This window comes from Notothenia rossii (genome assembly GCF_949606895.1).
Source record: "Notothenia rossii genome assembly, chromosome: 1".
NCBI classification, from domain to species: domain Eukaryota; kingdom Metazoa; phylum Chordata; class Actinopteri; order Perciformes; family Nototheniidae; genus Notothenia; species Notothenia rossii.
Genome location: NC_136912.1, coordinates 95,158,776 through 95,179,983, shown reverse-complemented (window position 1 = coordinate 95,179,983; position 21,208 = coordinate 95,158,776). Strand labels below are relative to the sequence as shown.

Genomic DNA, 21,208 nt, shown 5'->3' with positions numbered 1-21,208 from the left:
TAGTTCACAACATTGGTATTATTATTATTTGTATTTATTAAGGTAGGCTTTATGTTTGATTGTGTATATATATATATATATATATAGTTTTTGAAATAATATTATTTGATGTTTTTTTTCAGGATGTTTCTTTGTTTTGTTTTACATCGGCGTCATTTCTTCGATGAATCATTCCACATGTACATATAGTGTTAAACAAATGAAAAGCGTGAACACACGTAACATAGGTGTGTTACCTGTGTAGTGTGTGTGACCTGTGGGGAGTGTGTGTGACCTGTGGGGAGTGTGTGTGTTACCTGTGTAGTGTGTGTGACCTGTGGGGAGTGTGTTCTGCGTTGGCATGGTGCTGTTGTCTACAGGAGTGTGTTCTGTGTGTGGTGTGTGTGGTGTGTGTGTGTGTGTGTGTGTGTGTTCTGTGTGTGGTGTGTGTGGTGTGTGTGTGTGTGTGTGTGTGTGTGTGTGTCTGTGTGTCTGTGTGTGTGTGTGTGTGTGTGTGTGTATGTGTGTGTGTTCTGTGTGTGTGTTCTGTGTGTGTGTGTGTGTGTGTGTGTGTGTGTGTGTGTGTGTGTGTGTGTGTGTGTGTGTGTGTGTGTGTGTTTGAGAGTGTGTGTGTGTGTGTGTGTGTTACCTGTGGGGAGTGTGTTCTGTGTGTGTGTGTGTTTGAGAGTGTGTGTGTGTGTGTGTTACCTGTGGGGAGTGTGTTCTGTGTGTTCTGTGTGTGTACCTGTGGGGAGTGTGGTGTGTGTGTGTGTGTGTGTGTGTGTGTGTGTGTGTGTGTGTGTGTGTGTGTGTGTGTGTGTGTGTACCTGTGGGGAGTGTGTTCTGTGTTGGCATGGTGCCGTCGTCTACAGGAGTGTCCAGAGTGGGCTGGAAGATCCCATCCACTGGGTTAATGGTGCTCTGCAGGAAAACAAACAACAACAACACATCAGACAAACAACAACACACACACACACACACACACACACACCACTGCCTGCTTGTATATGTGATGATGAACCTATGGGACTCGAAGGAGAGCGGATTAAAAACCCAGACGATCCATTTCCTATCACTTCATTTCCTGGAAAGATCCAGCTTTCATTGATCTGATCAATATGAGATGAACACCTCCTGAGCTCCATCAGAGCTCCACTCAGCCATCAGGACCTCAGTGTGCGTTCCCTTAGAGTTACATTCATAGTAATGCTGGATAACGAGCAACAATTCTCTCTTTGTTTGAAACAAAATCTCACTTTTTTCAAATCTCACTTGTTTGTTTTTTTTATTTTACAAAAATCTCACTTTTTTTTTCAAAATTCAATTTTTTGGAAATAGCTGACAGTTTTTCTCCAAAATATCACTTTTTTTCAATTCTCACTTTTTCAAATGGCTTAGTTTTTTCCAAATCCTGATTTTGTTTATCCTGACCTCACAGTAACTTCAAATGAACAGCTCTGAGATCTGACACACAGCATGTTTCCATTAGAGCACAGTTACATTTATAATAATGCTGGATAACTAGCAACAATTCTCACTTTGTTTGAAACAAAATCTCACTTTTTTCAAATTCTTGACTTTTTTCAAAGTCTCACTTTTTTATTTTATTTGACAAAAATCTCACTTTTCTTTCAAAATTCAATTTTTTTGCAATAGCTTACAGTTTTTCTCCAAAAATCTCATTTTTTGTATCCCTAATTTTTTTTCCTCCAAAATATCACTTTTTTAAATTCTCACTTTTTCAAATGGCTTAGTGTTTTCCATAGGTTTTTTCTCAAATTCTGAAATGTTTCAAAAAATGTCACTTTTTTCAAAATCGTGATTTTTTGTTTATCCTGACCTTACAGTAACTTCAAATGAACAGCTCTGAGATCTGACACTCAGTCATCAGGACCTCAGACTGGAATGTTTCCATTAGAGTACAGTTACATTCATAATAATGGTGGATAGCTAGCAACAATTCTCACTTTGTTTGAAAAAAAATCTCACTTTTTTCAAATTCCTGACTTTTTTCAAGTTTCACTTGTTTTTTATTTTTATTTTACAAAAATCTCCCTTTTTTTTTCAAAATTCAATTTTTTTGCAATAGTTTACAGTTTTTCTCCAAAAATCTAACTTTTTTATTTATCCCTAATTTTTCTAAATCCTCACTTTTTTCAAATGGCTTAGTCTTTTTTAAAATTCTCACTTAAAAAAAAAAATTTCCATTTCTTTTTTAAATCTCACTTTTTTCTAAATTCTCACTTTTTTCCAAACTTTTTATAAAACATGTCTGACTTTAAATAAAATCTCTGGGTGGATCAGCTGTTCTCTCTTCTCTATACGCCGTGCTGTTCTGTTCTCTAATACTTTCAGTGTGAATCTATACTTCTTCTGCCTCAATCTGTTTTATGGTTTTTATCTTTCTTTGCTTCATTTGTTCTGTTTTCAATTCAGCAGGTGAACCTATATGTTCATCAAGCAGTGTGAGTGAGCTTAACTGCGTGTGTTAAACTAAACCGGAGCATTTCCTGTCAGCTCAGAATTTATTTCTGCTTTTCTAAACGGTAGTCTGTGCTCATGAGTTTCAGTGTTGGGCTGCGGCCTCAATCTGCTTCATGAAAGGCAGGTACATGCATTAGCAGATAATCCTCCCGTTGGCTTTGTGTAACGGGGTCAGTGTCACCAATAACCCATCAGACACGAACAATACGAGCTGCAGCAACAACGTATTGATCCATCACTCCCAATAACCCCCCTCAGTGTGAGACTGACATTAACTCAGTGATGCGTTTCCTGTTTCTCAAACCTGACGTGTAATCTGGGATTTTACAGCTTTTCTTATTTTCTAGGGAAGTTTAGATGAAGTCATGTGAGATCAACGAGTCAATCGTGACACTGGTTTAAAACCACCATTAGAAAAGAACAGAGGGGTATCGCTGCAAAACTACGAGAAAAAACAACAATACATGACAACAATGGTGAGAAATAAACGTTTGAAATAAGTGATAATTTCTCTACCTAAAGAAAACTGTTTTGTGTTTTTACATTAATCATTTTAATTATTTCATTTTTTCATTCAGATACAATAGGTAGGTAGGTAGGTAGGTAGGTAGATAGAGATAGAGAGATAGATAGAGAGAGAGAGAGAGAGATAGATAGATAGATAGAGATAGATAGATGGATAGAGAGATAGATAGAGAGAGATAGATAGATGGATAGAGAGAGATAGATAAAGAGATAGAGAGAGATAGGTAGGTAGATAGGTAGGTAGGTAGATATATAGATAGAGAGATAGATAGAGAGAGAGATAGATAGAGAGAGATAGGTAGGTAGATAGAGAGAGAGAGAGAGGGATAGAGAGAGATAGAGATAGATAGATAGATGGATAGAGAGAGATAGATAGATGGATAGAGAGATAGATAGATAGAGAGAGAGAGAGAGCGAGAGAGAGAGATAGAGAGAGATAGATAGAGAGAGAGATAGATAGATGGATAGAGAGAGATAGATAGATAGATAAAGAGATAGAGAGAGATAGGTAGGTAGATAGAGAGAGAGAGAGATAGAGAGAGATAGATAGATGGATAGAGAGAGATAGATAGATAAAGAGAGATAGATAGAGAGAGATAGATGGATGGATAGAGAGAGATAGAGAGATAGGTAGGTAGATAGAGAGAGATAGATAGATAGATAGAGAGATAGATAGATGGATAGAGAGAGAGAGAGAGATAGATAGAGAGATAGATAGATGGATAGAGAGAGAGAGATAGATAGATAGAGAGATAGATAGATAGATGGATAGAGAGATAGATGGATAGAGAGAGAGAGATAGATAGAGAGATAGATAGATGGATAGAGAGATAGATGGATAGAGAGATAGATGGATAGATGGATGGATAGAGAGATAGATAGATAGATAGATGGATAGAGAGATAGATGGATAGAGAGAGAGAGATAGATAGAGAGATAGATAGATGGATAGAGAGATAGATGGATAGAGAGAGAGAGATAGATAGAGAGATAGATAGATGGATAGAGAGATAGATAGATAGATAGATGGATAGAGAGATAGATGGATAGAGAGAGAGAGATAGATAGAGAGATAGATAGATGGATAGAGAGATAGATGGATAGAGAGAGAGAGATAGATAGAGAGATAGATAGATAGATAGATGGATAGAGAGATAGATGGATAGAGAGAGAGAGATAGATAGAGAGATAGATAGATGGATAGAGAGATAGATGGATAGATGGATGGATAGAGAGATAGAGATAGATAGAGAGATAGATGGATAGATGGATGGATAGAGAGATAGATGGATAGAGAGATAGATGGATGGATAGAGAGATAGATGGATAGAGAGAGATAGAGAGATAGAGAGATAGAGAGATAGATGGATAGAGAGATAGATGGATGGATAGAGAGATAGATGGATAGAGAGAGAGATGGATAGATTCTTTCTTGATCCCAATTGGGGAAATTCTTTCATCACAGAAGTGGAAAAGAGAATTAACAATAACTAAAAAATATATATATTATATCAAATATAAACAAAACAATATAAATATTCTAGATAATTAAAATCAAAAATACTACAGGAATTCTATTATTATTATTATTTCCTTTTTTCTCTTTTCATCAGTGATGGTGCTGCTGGTGTCTGAAGTATTTATCACTAAGATCTAAAGTGCATTTATGATTTGCCACGCGTTAAAGGCAACGTGACATTCACACGTTCCTAAGCTGCACAGATATCCTGGGCACAAAGAGTATAGCAGATAAAAACATGCAGGAGCGGCTGTAACTACCACAGAAGGATCAGAACAGAAGGCATGTCCTTTCTAGGTAAAACATGTTTGTATTTTGAAGATGTATGGTTAGGGTCAAATGAGTCTATACAAAGAAGTCAATAGCTGTTATGTCACGGTCATCTGATAAGACCAAACTCAATGTTCTGGTTTAAGCATTTTGTGCATATTGAGCACATTTCCTGCTAGTGTTCAAGTATTTAAACCAAGGTCTAAAGTGCATTTATTATTTGCCTCACATTATGAGCAACGTGACGTACATTTGCACTCTCTTAATCTGCAGATACATATGCAGTATGACATATAGGCCGAGCTAATGCTGTGCTATTTATACTCATAATACTGTACTTAATAACTGAGATTCAGTCAGTTATAACATCTCTGTGGGATTCTCACATCAGGAGCACACTGGAGTTTTCCTTTCCATCACAACAAATATTTTTACCAAAGTGACTTGACTTCAGGTCACTACCGCTAAGCTAAAGGAGGCTAATGTTGGGCTATAAAGGAACTACAGCACGGTCACATGACTTCACTAATGTTGGGCTATAAAGGAACTACAGCACGGTCACATGACTTCACGTGACCACCGCTAAGCTAAAGGTGGCTAATGTTGGGCTATAAAGGAACTACAGCACGGTCACATGACTTCACGTGACCACCGCTAAGCTAAAGGTGGCTAATGTTGGGCTATAAAGGAACTACAGCACGGTCACATGACTTCACGTCACTACCGCTAAGCTAAAGGAGGCTAATGTTGGGCTATAAAGGAACTACAGCACGGTCACATGACTTCACGTCACCACCGCTAAGCTAAAGGAGGCTAATGTTGGGCTATAAAGGAACTACAGCACGGTCACATGACTTCACATCACCACCGCTAAGCTAAAGGAGGCTAATGTTGGGCTATAAAGGAACTACAGCACGGTCACATGACTTCACGTCACCTGACTCATTTCAGGGTTTGAGGACTCATTCCTGCAGCACTCTTCTTCACATTAATCCTCACAACATGCTAAAAGGAATAAGACATAAGACAGATTGCGCCTATAATGTTCAGAATTCGATCCAAAAACACGATCTAAAATTCCTTGGACATATATCCCAGTACTTTAGGTCATGTGATGTGAAGTAAAACATGTGTGGCCCCCTGACATGAAGTAAAGGGGTCTCTGCAGCAGTTAGTGCTCGGCGGTTCAATAAGCAGGCAGTGTGTTCAACATGAATCAATGGTGAGCAGCTTGAATCTAATTAGAGGGTGAAGGGAACAGCCTCTCAAACACACATGCAAACAACCAAGTCAATGCACACACCCGTAGAACAAAGTGCATTGAGTTTGCACACATCAAATACATTTTGTATGGAGAAAAGAAAAGTTCCCAACCACTGCTAGAAGGGGTTAAATCTGAGGGAGAGAGTTTGAGAAAGAGCTCCAAATCAGACGGCATGCACTAAAGACTAATCTGATTTCTACAGTAAAGAGTAAATGAATCAGGAAAAAGAAAGTCAGCAGTTTTGTTTGATTGGATTTTTTTCTTTTAGCCATGGACGGAGGATGTCAAACTTACTATAAGTCCGTTTGCGTGTTGCTGTTCGTTACTTTGGTCCTTAAAATTTTGAGAAGACAATGTTAGACTACTGGTGTAAGAAGGAGTCATTTCATAAACCACGGAGCCTCACAATACCCACCAACATGCAGTAATCCTTTCATCACATGGGGGAAACACTCGGGGTTCATTACAGGATTTCTCTCGCAGGCAAATCTGTGATTAAAACTACAATTTCTTTAGGTTAAAAAAGCTTAAATTGCCACCTCACAACCACATGAAGAGGCAGTGGTTTCTCCACTTCCTCTTCACAGGGCGGAGAGGAACATGTGATGAAACGAATACCGGCTACACCCTCATCTACCACCGAAGCAGGGAACCACACGCACACACAGATGTGAGGGAAACACACACTGCGGTGGTCTCACAAATGCTGATGGTGAAGAGGCAGCAGACCAAAGTACAGGAGGACGTTGAACATGTGTTTACCTTGGCGATCTGCAGCAGAACGATACAGTGCTTGATGGACTCTACCATGCTCTGGAAGGAAAGTGTGTGAAGAAAAGAGGTTGAATTACGAGGAACTGACACAGGAAGGATAATGTGTTAATGGCTGACTTACACAAGTAGTCTCCTTCAGATTTTCAATTTTCTGTAAAAAGAGAATAATTAGGTGTTAAAATCTGTCAAAAAGAACAGGTACAAAGTCGAAAAGCATAAACCCTGATGCCACGGGTAGAGGTGGGAAGTATTGGAGAACAAATACTTTGTTACTGTATTTAAGTACATGTTTCTGGTGTCAGTACTTTACTCCACTACTTATTTTTCTGACGACTTTCTACTTCTTACATTTTCCAAACAGGCTGGTTCCTTTAGTTTGAATGTGTGTTTGGTGATCATTATTATTTAGATCAGGGGGGTCAAACTCAAACACACAGTGGGCCAAAATTAAAAAATGGGTACTAGTGGAGGGCCGGACTGGTTCAATGTTTATTACAGAACTTATTGAAATGAACGTATTGCACATATTAAACCTGGAACTAACAAAGCTTAAACTATTGTCTATAAAAACAACATTAAACATTAAATAATCAGCTCATTCATTTCTTATGGCTCTATCTGCAGCTTCTCCAGAGTCAGTTCTTATGATAACATTTTCCCACAGGCCAACAACAGCTTCAACAAAACTATTTCCCTCAAAGAGAAACCAAACATGCCCTGTTGACGTGAGAGAGAAAGTGCAGAAGGAAACATCCATTAAACTCAGTGTGCTGCTCTGTGATGCTAGCTCAGATACTTGGCATCTCATCTCGGGTGCAAGGTCATCAATGTTTGGGCTCAGGCTCTGAGCTGAGGAGACCCTCAGGATGGAGTGAAGGTGTGCGTGCTATATACCGGAGAGCCAGATCTAAAAGTGATTAGAAATTATCCTGCGGGCCGAAATTAAATCCACAAAGGGCCTGATTTGGCCCCCGGGCCTCGAGTTTGACACGTGTGAGTTAGGGTCATTGCGTGCCTATTGATTTGAACACGATCCGTGTATCCATCATTTCCTGGTCTTCTCTAAAGAAGAGGGACCAATGGAAACGTTGTCATGTTGCCGTTGGTCACCATGGAAACATTCATTAGCTAACAATGACATTATTGTTCTATTAATATAAAGGGAGGTCAGGTACTCTTTAAAACAGCTGCTAGTTATGGGTACTTTTTACTGAAGTACATTTCAAAGACTCTTTACTTTGACTTGAGTAAAGAAGTTTAGTCAGTACTTCTACTCCAGAGTATTTATAAACACGAGTATCTGTACTTCTACTTGAGGAAAGGATGTGTGTACTTTTGCCATCTCTGGCCACAGATGAATCACAATTACGAGAACATCAATGTGGTGATGTCTGACTTACTGATGCAACAGTTTTTGTTCTGTGGAAATGTACAAGATAGTTTCCCACAATGAAGAGTCACAGTAATTACAGGTTGAAGTGACCAAAGGCTAAGTGCAGTCTCTACAGGAGGAAGTGAATCACAGCTGCTCTGAGACAAAGTGAAACTGAACAATATAAAACACCTCAATGTTATGATTTGAAGTTTAAAGGGGCCCTAATTCACACATGTGTGTATATCAGTATGTAGTGTCTCTACTTTAAAGAGTCCTCTCCTGCTGATGTTCAGGTGTATATCAGTATGTAGTGTCTCTACTTTAAAGAGTCCCCTCCTGCTGATGTTCAGGTGTATATCAGTATGTAGTGTCTCTACTTTAAAGAGTCCTCTCCTGCTGATGTTCAGGTGTATATCAGTATGTAGTGTCTCTACTTTAAAGAGTCCTCTCCTGCTGATGTTCAGGTGTATATCAGTATGTAGTGTCTCTACTTTAAAGAGTCCTCTCCTGCTGATGTTCAGGTGTATATCAGTATGTAGTGTCTCTACTTTAAAGAGTCCTCTCCTGCTGATGTTCAGGTGTATATCAGTATGTAGTGTCTCTACTTTAAAGAGTCCTCTCCTGCTGATGTTCAGGTGTATATCAGTATGTAGTGTCTCTACTTTAAAGAGTCCTCTCCTGCTGATGTTCAGGTGTATATCAGTATGTAGTGTCTCTACTTTAAAGAGTCCTCTCCTGCTGATGTTCAGGTGTATATCAGTATGTAGTGTCTCTACTTTAAAGAGTCCTCTCCTGCTGATGTTCAGGTGTATATCAGTATGTAGAGTCTATCTGAAAGAGTATCATATATAATTCAACGTGCTTCCTGCTGTTAGCTTCAGCGCTAACGACAGATTAGCAGGTACTCACTCTGCGGGACTCATCCTCTTTGCAGTCCTTGATCTTCTCATCAAACAGCTGAGGAAACAGAACAGGACAGCTTCAATATGGGGAACTGAGGTGAGTCTGTACAGAAGCTTGAGATACTGACAGACTTTCTCACCGATGAAGGACACTGAGACTACGCTGCAACTTCCGTAAATGAGTTCATGTTCTGCTTATTACCACGCTACCGCAAATCTTATTTAAATAACTTCTGCTTTGTTAAAGAGGGGCATCAACAAGGAAACACTATCAGGACACAGATTCAGACACAGGGTCGACTGAAGATGATTCATGCTATTTTCTAAAGAAGATTATGTATACATTATAGTGAATTAATGAGCTAACAGAGGAAGCCTGTGCACCAAAAATATGAACTTAATATTCTTATTAAGTTTTACATTTTCCACATGTCTCTCGGAAACAAGGAGACATTGTGATATAATATAAAGATTTTGTTAATTTTGTTATGTAAAGTTATTATTTTAAGCTATATGTGTATTTGTTGAAGTGCACTGCAGACATATTTAAGAAACAAAGTGAAACTGTAATCTGCTGATAAATGATGATGCATACAAATATTTATTATTTATTGTCTTTAATTGCAGATTGATTTTTATGCTGCAAATTGGAATAAATGTGTTACGATCCGTATGAGTTGTATTTAGATAGCTGTCTCTCTGACCATGTGGATATCTCCAGGTGATGATTCTCTGAGTGCTCACCTTTAATTGGTCAATCAGGATCTGCAGGTAGGCGTCTGCTTCAGAGAGCTTCTTATCAAAGTCCTGAACGCTCGGCACCAATCCTGTCTCTGCCTCCTGGAGGGGAACACACACACACGGGAACACACACACACACACACACACACACACACACACACACACACACACACACACACACACACACACACACACACACACACACACACACACACACACACACACACACACACACACACACACACACACACACACACACACACACACACACACACACACACACACACACACACACACACACACACACACACACACACACACACACACACACACACACACACACACACACACACACACACACACACAGTATTAATAAGAGCCACTTAAAAAGACGTGTTATCCGTTCATAGAAAGAGTGTGTGTTCGTCACACTGCTGTGTACACTGAGACAGAAAAGGAGGAGAGAATCAGCTGAGGAGAACCTTCCAGAAGAACCAGGGGACACTATTGTTGAGAGGGTATACAAGGACAGCGTGTGTGTGTGTGTGTGTGTGTGTGTGTGTGTGTGTGTATCTCTCTGTGTGTGTGTGTGTGTGTGTGTGTGTGTGTGTGTGTGTGTGTGTATGTGTGTGAGAGTGCGTTTGTATCTCTGTGTGTATCTCTGTGTGTATCTCTGTGTGTATCTCTGTGTATGTATCTCTGTGTATGTATCTCTGTGTGTGTGTGTGTGTGTGTGTGTGTGTGTGTGTGTGTATCTCTGTGTTTGTATCTCTGTGTATGTATCTCTGTGTGTGTGTGTGTGAGAGAGTGCGTGTGTATCTCTGTGTGTGTGTGTGTGTGTGTGTGTGTGTGTGTGTATCTCTGTGTGTGTGTGTGTGTGTGTGTGTGAGAGAGTGCGTGTGTATCTCTGTGTGTGTGTGTGTGTGTGTGTGTGTGTGTGTATCTCTGTGTATGTATCTCTGTGTATGTATCTCTGTGTGTGTGTGTGTGAGAGAGTGCGTGTGTATCTCTGTGTGTGTGTGTGTGTGTGTGTGTGTGTGTGTGTGTATCTCTCTGTGTGTGTGTGTGTGTGTGTGTGTGTGTGTGTGTGTGTGTGTGTGTGTGTGAGAGAGTGCATTTGTATCTCTGTGTTTGTATCTCTGTGTGTATCTCTGTGTGTATCTCTGTGTATGTATCTCTGTGTATGTATCTCTGTGTGTGTGTGTGTGAGAGAGTGCGTGTGTATCTCTGTGTGTGTGTGTGTGTGTGTGTGTGTGTGTGTGTATCTCTGTGTTTGTATCTCTGTGTGTGTGTGTGTGTGTGTGTGTGTGTGTGTGTGAGAGTGCGTTTGTATCTCTGTGTGTGTATCTCTGTGTGTATCTCTGTGTGTATCTCTGTGTATGTATCTGTGTGTGTGTGTGTGAGAGAGTGCGTGTGTATCTCTGTGTGTGTGTGTGTGTGTGTGTGTGTGTGTGTGTATCTCTGTGTTTGTATCTCTGTGTGTGTGTGTGTGTGTGTGTGTGTGTGTGTGTGAGAGTGCGTGTGTATCTCTGTGTGCGTTTCTGTGTGTGTCAATAGATATAGTGTAAAAACACAAAAAATAACTACATTAAACAAGCTTCCCTTTATAGCTCCACACAGATGATTTCATTACATAATATTAATTATAAGGTGGTTAATAGAGCTTTGGCAGAACAGAGGCGAGCCGTCCTCTGTCTCACACAAACAGAAGCTGGATAGAAATACTCAAGAGACAATGTCCTTCAATAAAAACATCACCTCACATCTAAAGAGTCTGTCCACAGGATCCATCAATCACTAATCACAGAGATAACACACTGAGTACAAGTAGAAGTACTCAGGTCTTGTACTTGAGTAAAAGTAGAAGTACTCAGATCTTGTACTTGAGTAAAAGTAGAAGTACTCAGGTCTTGTACTTGAGTAAAAGTAGAAGTACTCAGATCTTGTACTTGAGTAAAAGTAGAAGTACTCAGGTCTTGTACTTGAGTAAAAGTAGAAGTACTCAGATCTTGTACTTGAGTAAAAGTAGAAGTACTCAGACCTAGTACTTTAGTAAAAGTAGAAGTACTCAGATCTTGTACTTGAGTAAAAGTAGAAGTACTCAGATCTTGTACTTGAGTAAAAGTAGAAGTACTCAGATCTTGTACTTGAGTAAAAGTAGAAGTACTCAGACCTAGTACTTTAGTAAAAGTAGAAGTACTCAGACCTTGTACTAGAGTAAAAGTAGAAGTACTCAGATCTTGTACTTGAGTAAAAGTAGAAGTACTCAGACCTAGTACTTTAGTAAAAGTAGAAGTACTCAGACCTTGTACTAGAGTAAAAGTAGAAGTACTGAGATCTTGTACTTGAGTAAAAGTAGAAGTACTCAGACCTAGTACTTTAGTAAAAGTAGAAGTACTCAGACCTTGTACTAGAGTAAAAGTAGAAGTACTCAGATCTTGTACTTGAGTAAAAGTAGAAGTACTCAGACCTAGTACTTGAGTAAAAGTAGAAGTACTCAGATCTTGTACTTGAGTAACAGTAGAAGTACCAGAGAGTAGGAATACTCTGTTACAGTAAAAGTCCTGCATTCAAAATGTTCCTCAAGTGAAAGTAGAAAAGTTTTCTCATCAAAATATAGTGAAAGTAGTGAAAGTAAAAGTATCTCAAAGTTGTATTTAAGAACAGTACTTGAGTAAATCTACTTAGATACTGCAGATTTAGTGGAATATCCGAGTACTTCTTGTACCCGCTACTATATTCAAAGATATACACGTCAGTAAATACTGAGAGTAGTTCTGCTATTAAATCTCAAACCATGCTGGCAGCTGCTCTGCGTCGCTCCCTCCTGAGTCCGGAGTGTGTGTGTGTCCTCATAGGAAAGTGAAGGAAAGCCATTCACATCTGAGAGCTGCACCCTGAAAGCGGCTGAAGTCTGAACGTGTGAAACTTTACAGAGAGCGAAGTCTCAGCAGATCACTTCCTCTAAACGGACCAGAGGTGCTTTCACTGCCTGGGAAACAAAGCTGTCCTCTGCAGAGCCTGAGCAGAAACCTCAAAACTAACCTGACCAAGGCTTGTTTTGATCAGAGTGAGAGATAGTGTGAGTGTGTGTAGAACGAATAAAAGTTAGCGCTGAGCTTCAGTCTGCAATGTTCAAAACAACAGAGAGAGCCAGAAATCTAGGTGTAGTCATGGACTCTGAGTTTCAACAGTCACATTAAAACAGTTACTAAATCAGCTTACTATCACCTAAAGAACATATCTAGGATTAAAAGACTGATGTCACAGCAGGATCTGGAAAAACTTGTCCATGCTTTTATCTTCAGTAGACTGGACTACTGTAATGGTGTCTTCACAGGTCTCACTAAAACATCTATTAGAAAGCTGCAGCTGATTCAGAACGCTGCTGCTCGAGTCCTCACTGACACTAAGAGAGTGGATCACATCACTCCTGCTCTGAAGTCTTTACTCTGGTTCCTCACTGACACTAAGAAAGTGGATCACATCACTCCTGCTCTGAAGTCTTTACTCTGGTTCCTCACTGACACTAAGAAAGAGGATCACATCACTCCTGTTCTGAAGTCTTTACTCTGGTTCCTCACTGACACTAAGAAAGAGGATCACATCACTCCTGTTCTGAAGTCTTTACTCTGGTTCCTCACTGACACTAAGAAAGTGGATCACATCACTCCTGTTCTGAACTCTTTACACTGGTTCCTCACTGACACTAAGAAAGTGGATCACATCACTCCTGTTCTGAAGTCTTTACTCTGGTTCCTCACTGACACTAAGAAAGTGGATCACATCAGTCCAGCTCTGAAGTCTTTACACTGGTTCCTCACTGACACTAAGAAAGTGGATCACATCACTCCTGCTCTGAAGTCTTTACTCTGGTTCCTCTCTAACACTAAGAAAGTGGATCACATCACTCCTGTTCTGAAGTCTTTACACTGGTTCCTCACTGACACTAAGAAAGTGGATCACATCACTCCTGTTCTGAAGTCTTTACTCTGGTTCCTCACTGACACTAAGAAAGAGGATCACATCACTCCTGTTCTGAAGTCTTTACACTGGTTCCTCACTGACACTAAGAAAGTGGATCACATCACTCCTGTTCTGAAGTCTTTACTCTGGTTCCTCACTGACACTAAGAAAGAGGATCACATCACTCCTGTTCTGAAGTCTTTACACTGGTTCCTCACTGACACTAAGAAAGTGGATCACATCTCTCCTGTTCTGAAGTCTTTACTCTGGTTCCTCACTGACACTAAGAAAGTGGATCACATCACTCCTGTTCTGAAGTCTTTACACTGGTTCCTCACTGACACTAAGAAAGAGGATCACATCACTCCTGCTCTGAAGTCTTTACTCTGGTTCCTCACTGACACTAAGAAAGAGGATCACATCACTCCTGTTCTGAAGTCTTTACTCTGGTTCCTCACTAACACTAAGAAAGAGGATCACATCACTCCTGTTCTGAAGTCTTTACTCTGGTTCCTCTCTGACACTAAGAAAGAGGATCACATCACTCCTGTTCTGAAGTCTTTACTCTGGTTCCTCACTAACACTAAGAAAGAGGATCACATCACTCCTGTTCTGAAGTCTTTACTCTGGTTCCTCACTGACACTAAGAAAGAGGATCACATCACTCCTGTTCTGAAGTCTTTACTCTGGTTCCTCACTAACACTAAGAAAGAGGATCACATCTCTCCTGTTCTGAAGTCTTTACTCTGGTTCCTCTCTGACACTAAGAAAGAGGATCACATCTCTCCTGTTCTGAAGTCTTTACTCTGGTTCCTCTCTGACACTAAGAAAGTGGATCACATCACTCCTGTTCTGAAGTCTTTACTCTGGTTCCTCACTGACACTAAGAAAGTGGATCACATCACTCCTGTTCTGAAGTCTTTACTCTGGTTCCTCTCTGACACTAAGAAAGAGGATCACATCTCTCCTGTTCTGAAGTCTTTACTCTGGTTCCTCACTAACACTAAGAAAGAGGATCACATCACTCCTGCTCTGAAGTCTTTACTCTGGTTCCTCTCTGACACTAAGAAAGAGGATCACATCTCTCCTGTTCTGAAGTCTTTACTCTGGTTCCTCACTAACACTAAGAAAGAGGATCACATCACTCCTGCTCTGAAGTCTTTACTCTGGTTCCTCTCTGACACTAAGAAAGAGGATCACATCACTCCTGCTCTGAAGTCTTTACTCTGGTTCCTCTCTGACACTAAGAAAGAGGATCACATCTCTCCTGTTCTGAAGTCTTTACTCTGGTTCCTCTCTGACACTAAGAAAGAGGATCACATCACTCCTGTTCTGAAGTCTTTACTCTGGTTCCTCTCTAACACTAAGAAAGTGGATCACATCACTCCTGTTCTGAAGTCTTTACACTGGTTCCTCACTGACACTAAGAAAGTGGATCACATCACTCCTGTTCTGAAGTCTTTACACTGGTTCCTCACTGACACTAAGAAAGTGGATCACATCAGTCCTGTTCTGAAGTCTTTACTCTGGTTCCTCACTGACACTAAGAAAGAGGATCACATCACTCCTGTTCTGAAGTCTTTACTCTGGTTCCTCACTGACACTAAGAAAGAGGATCACATCACTCCTGTTCTGAAGTCTTTACACTGGTTCCTCACTAACACTAAGAAAGTGGATCACATCACTCCTGTTCTGAAGTCTTTACTCTGGTTCCTCACTGACACTAAGAAAGAGGATCACATCACTCCTGCTCTGAAGTCTTTACTCTGGTTCCTCACTGACACTAAGAAAGAGGATCACATCACTCCTGCTCTGAAGTCTTTACTCTGGTTCCTCACTGACACTAAGAAAGAGGATCACATCACTCCTGCTCTGAAGTCTTTACTCTGGTTCCTCACTGACACTAAGAAAGAGGATCACATCACTCCTGTTCTGAAGTCTTTACTCTGGTTCCTCACTGACACTAAGAAAGAGGATCACATCACTCCTGTTCTGAAGTCTTTACACTGGTTCCTCACTGACACTAAGAAAGTGGATCACATCACTCCTGTTCTGAAGTCTTTACTCTGGTTCCTCACTGACACTAAGAAAGTGGATCACATCACTCCTGTTCTGAAGTCTTTACACTGGTTCCTCACTGACACTAAGAAAGAGGATCACATCACTCCTGTTCTGAAGTCTTTACACTGGTTCCTCACTGACACTAAGAAAGTGGATCACATCACTCCTGTTCTGAAGTCTTTACACTGGTTCCTCACTGACACTAAGAAAGTGGATCACATCACTCCTGTTCTGAAGTCTTTACTCTGGTTCCTCACTGACACTAAGAAAGTGGATCACATCACTCCTGTTCTGAAGTCTTTACTCTGGTTCCTCACTGACACTAAGAAAGAGGATCACATCACTCCTGTTCTGAAGTCTTTACTCTGGCTTCCTGTGTGTCAAAGAATAGATTTCTAAATACTGCTGCTGTTTATAAAGCACTGAATGGATTAGGCCCAAAATGCATTTCTGACCTCCTGCTAAATGATGAACCATCCAGATCTCTCAGGTCTTCAGGGACGGGTCAGCTTTCTGTCCCCAGAGTCAGAACTAAACATGGAGAAGCAGCGTTCAGTTATCATGCTCCAAACATCTGGAACAAACTCCCAGAAACCTGCAGGTCCGCTGCAACGAAGACTACTTTTAAATCCAGGCTGAAGACTTTTCTTTTTGTCGCTGCTTTTAATTGAACTATTCATATCTTAGACTGCACTGTAACTTTTATCCATGTATTTTTTATTTTAATGTTTCTTTTAGTAGATTTTCTTGACTCATTTTAAATGCCATTTTCTGAATGTCTTTCATTTTTTGTAAAGTACTTTGAATTGCTTTGTGTTGAAAAGTGCTATATAAATAAACTTGCCGTGTGTGTGTGTGTGTGTGTGTGTGAGTGTGAGTGTGAGTGTGAGTGAGAGAGTGTGTGTGTGTGTGTGTGTGTGTGTTGGCTTTGTTGTTTACTCACACTGCACTGATTAATAACTCAAGGTTAACTAAATACACAAAAAACAGCCGCCTTTTTTTCTGGCAATAATCCTTTTAACAAGATGAACACTTTTTTTTTAAACTTTCATTACTCTGAACAATTTGTAGATATATGGTACTCAAACTATACCTTATTGCATTTAAATTCAAATGTGTATATATACTGTATACACTAGTATAATGTGTGTCCTATGCCCACATATTTATTTTTAATTTCTTTATGTATTCAATATTCTGTTGTATTCTGGATAGTTGTTTTTTCCTGTGGATATTTCTTTTACTATGTGTTTTAATTCATTTGCAAAGACTTGTTTTAATCTATTCTCTTTAAACCAGATCGACTCTGTATTTTTACTTCCCCTGAAAAATGTGTAGAAATTGTTAAACTCGTCATTAATGCATTTACATTTTTATAAATTCAACTTGCATCTGTAAAATGTATATTTCAAGTATCCTATGTTTATATTATATTTCATTTTCAACATAGATTTTAATTCTTATATATTTGTACTTAATAGTGTACTTGAGTAAAAGTAGAAGTACTCAGATCTTGTACTTGAGTAAAAGTAGAAGTACTCAGATCTTGTACTTGTGTAATAGTAGAAGTACTCAGATCATGTACTTTAGTTAAAGTAGAAGTACTCAGATCTTGTACTTGAGTAGAAGTACTCAGATCTTGTACTTCAGTAAAAGTAGAAGTACTCAGATCTTGTACTTGAGTAAAAGTAGAAGTACTCAGATCTTGTACTTGAGTAAAAGTAGAAGTACTCAGATCATGTACTTGAGTAAAAGTAGAAATACTCAGATCTTGTACTTGAGTAAAAGTAGAAGTACTCAGATCTTGTACTTGAGTAGAAGAACTCAGATCTTGTTCTTGAGTAAAAGTAGAAGTACTCAGATCTTGTACTTCAGTAAAAGTAGAAGTACTCAGGTCTTGTACTTCAGTAAAAGTAGAAGTACTCAGATCTTGTACTCGAGTCAAAGTAGAAGTACTCAGATCTTGTACTTCAGTAAAAGTAAAAGTACTCAGATATTGTTCTTGAGTAAAAGTAGAAGTACCAGAGTGTAGGAATACTCTGTTACAGTAAAAGTCCTGCATTCAAAATGTTTCTCAAGTAAAAGTAGAAAAGTATTCTCATCAAAATTATAGCATAAAATGGAAAATAAGTAAAGTACAAGTACCTCTAAATTGTAGTTCAGAACAGTACTTGAGTAAATGTTCTTAATTACTTCCCACCTCTGAAGTTGATGTATTTATTAAATCGTAGTTTATCTTTTGTACACATTGTTAGATTAGGTTTATTCTACCCTATATTTGAATCTACTGATGATATGCATTTACTTTTTTTAATGTTATTTCTTATTATATTTTGTGATATCTTTAAATCACATGCTCTGTCTTGTAAACCTGCAACAAAGCTATTTGGGATGAATGAAGGGATTTGGGATGAATGAAGTCAATCAAATCGTATAATTAAAATCATTTTAAGCAGTAAATTAAAATCAATAACACAGCAGACCGACACGCGACCATAAAGTCAATTAGAGCGGAAAAATGAGTCTGAAAAACAAACCAATCAGAAGACAGAGCCTCCATCACCACATACTGACCAATATCTCATGTTTAGCCAACACACATAATGAAGGGCGGTGTGTGTGTGTGTGTGTGTGTGTGTGTGTGTGTGTGTGTGTGTGTGTGTTTCCAGACGAGGCAGATAAGTTTGGAAGCAGTTATTCAGAGTCATAGGGTCTGTCTTCAATGTTCCTGAAATATTCCCAGACCTCCACTCCCCCTCATTCCACACACAGACACCATGCATCCCTCTGTGTGTGTGTGTGTGTGTGTGTGTGTGTGTGTGTGTGTCACAGTGAGAATATTTAAGAGCAGCCTGCTAAGTCTCACACATAAACACCCCCCCCCCTCCCCCTGTTTGTCTTTCCAGCGGTGTGACCCACTTTGGAAAGCTGTCCCACTGCACTGCAGCCGTCTAAACTTCCCCTGCTGCAGTGACGTGTGTGTGTGTGTGTGTGTGTGTGTGTGTGTGTGTGTGTGTGTTTACTCACTCTGTGCCTCGTTCCAAAGGACATGCTGCGTTAAACCTCCCCCATCAGGCCCTCTCTCCCCTGACACAGCTGGATTTCCCTCCCTAGTGAACCTGTTTTCTGTGGAATAGCAGCTACCTCGCTCGTCTCCCCTTCACCAGCTGAGCGTTTCTCTGAAGACTCAGTTTTAATCCGGACCCTCCCCTCGCAGGAAAAGCCACATTTCCTCTCACGCAGGCAGAGGAGAAAACACACAAAGCAGAAAAGCTCCTGCTGACGCATCAGCGGACGCTCTGATTGGCCGACGCTCTGATTGGCTGACGCAGCACAGGCAGATGTTTGGTTGACCGAGCAAGCAGGTCAGGGATTGGCTACTGCAAGGTCACATGATGCTATGACAGCAGAGCATTACTGCATGTGTGTGTGTGTGTGTGAGAAGACACACCTAGCCACAGAGAGGAGGAGGAGGAAGAGGAGGAGGAAGAGGAGGAGGAGGGTAAATGTAGTTTTTTTAACCAGTTTCAAGTATTTACAGGTTTTATGTAAATACAGGTTTTTAGTGAATCCCACAGAAGTGAAAGAGGTACTCAGATTCACTAACAAAAGCAATACTATGGTGTAAAAATACTCTTTCCTGAGTAAACATCCTGATTTCTATGTGACTTAAGCTAAAGTGCAAAAGCATCAGCTAGAAGTACCAGATACTGTTTGTATCATTATTATAGAATATGAAATACTACTCTTTTTAGAACTAAAATAAATACATGAGAGTATTTTGAAAGTGTCCTTAAAACATTAGGTATATTAGTGGTAGAGTATTTCATGTATTGTATATTGTAGCGGGCAAAATCCTACAGAACTAAAACAGCCGCTGAGGCTCTAGTTAGCGGATCTTACGCAGGGCGATGATCCAGGTCCAGACAAGAACCTCCATCTGAGCAGTTTATTCCGATAACAAAGCACAACGAACAGGTTTCCTATATATCTCTTCCTTAAGCCTTTCATTTGTGTGGCTTGAAACACCTTGGTAAAAAAAACGTTTGCCTACTAGTGCTCTACTCCCACCTCCACCTGTCTCCAATATATACAATCACACCAGGTGCTCTAATCGCCCAGTGCCCAAACATGCCTTCAAAATAAAAGCATAGAAACTACTTATGACACTAACTATGAATACATTTGGACGGGGTGGCGCAGTGGTCTGTGCGTTTGATCATCAGATCAAGGGGGTGTTGGGGAACTCCAGTTCGAAACCCGCTCCCGCCCCACTGCGTCAGGCCGTTGTGTCCTTGGGCAAGACACTTCACCTGAAACTTGCTCCTGTGGGTATTGTCCACAGTAGATGACCATTACATGTATGTATGATCTGTATATGTAATGTGTATTTGTAAAGCGCTATAATAAATATAAGGATTATTATTATTATTTACAATAAACACTATAAACAGCCAGAAAATAAATGTTAAACTATTGAATGATATGTAGCTCCAAAATATATGTTAATAGGGTTCATTAGATTTAGTACAGTGCAAGATTTGCCTCTGAAATGTAAACAAAAAGAAGTACAAGATATGGAAGATACTCACTCAGTAACAGTAGTGATACTATGGTGTACAAATACTGAACTCAATGTTACAAATATACAAGTATATATAAAAGTATTATCAGCACAAGTACTAGATATGGTTTTTTCTACACTTGTTATCATGATGTATATTAGTAGTAGAGAACTTCATAATATCATGTTATATATTAATAGGGTTCATTAGATTTAGTACAGTGCAAGATTTGCCTCTGAAATGTAAACAAAAAGAAGTATAAGATATGCAAGAAGTACTCAGTCAGTAAAACTACGGTCTTAAAATACTTCATTAAAAGTAAAAAAAAACTGATTTCTATGTGTTATTTAAGCCAAGATATAAATCAGTGTTATCACTTACAATACATGTCAGAGTGTTTTCATGTTGTGGTTCAGGGGTGAGCTTTCCACTGAAGGCCAGAGGTGAGGTATGTTGCCTCATAAGTTCAGAGGTAAGTCTGCAGAATCAAATCAAATGGAGGTCAATTATTCTTGAATATGCTCAAAGAAACCTCTCAGCTCTTCAGAGGGTTTCATGTATCTTGTTTACAGCTCCTTCCTTAAAACAGAATCCTCAGATTGATTATAATGAGGAAATATGGAGGGTTTATTTCAAGCTTGTTATGGAAATAAGTTATTGGGCTTTTTTTTAACCAAATGAAGCTCAGCGCAAGTTCAACCAGGAAGACCGTCTTTCCTCATTCCTTTACTTTGTCTGTGTTACTACTCTCTCTCCTCTCAATATGTGATCGGGGGCGTCACT

At 39.6% G+C, this 21,208-nt stretch overlaps 1 protein-coding gene across 9 annotated transcripts in view; it reads right to left on the bottom strand.

Annotated features, from left to right (window-relative positions):
• The window catches only part of osbpl9 (oxysterol binding protein-like 9), a 71,889-nt gene that overhangs the window by 24,581 nt on the left and 26,100 nt on the right, over window positions 1-21,208 (bottom strand). For 4 of the 9 annotated variants that reach the window (XM_079663464.1, XM_079663472.1, XM_079663467.1 and 1 more), the window contains 6 exons: window positions 9,837-9,932; window positions 9,100-9,147; window positions 6,937-6,966; window positions 6,804-6,854; window positions 6,336-6,374; window positions 807-900 (listed from right to left, as the gene is read on the bottom strand). In XM_079663464.1, the coding sequence (XP_079519590.1) occupies window positions 807-900; window positions 6,336-6,374; window positions 6,804-6,854; window positions 6,937-6,966; window positions 9,100-9,147; window positions 9,837-9,932 (358 nt within the window). Of the gene's footprint in view, window positions 1-806; window positions 901-6,335; window positions 6,375-6,803; window positions 6,855-6,936; window positions 6,967-9,099; window positions 9,148-9,836; window positions 9,933-12,629; window positions 13,200-18,887; window positions 19,124-21,208 lie in introns of those variants that run through there. The other 5 variants (XM_079663465.1, XM_079663466.1, XM_079663468.1 and 2 more) reach the window with 3 other exon arrangements.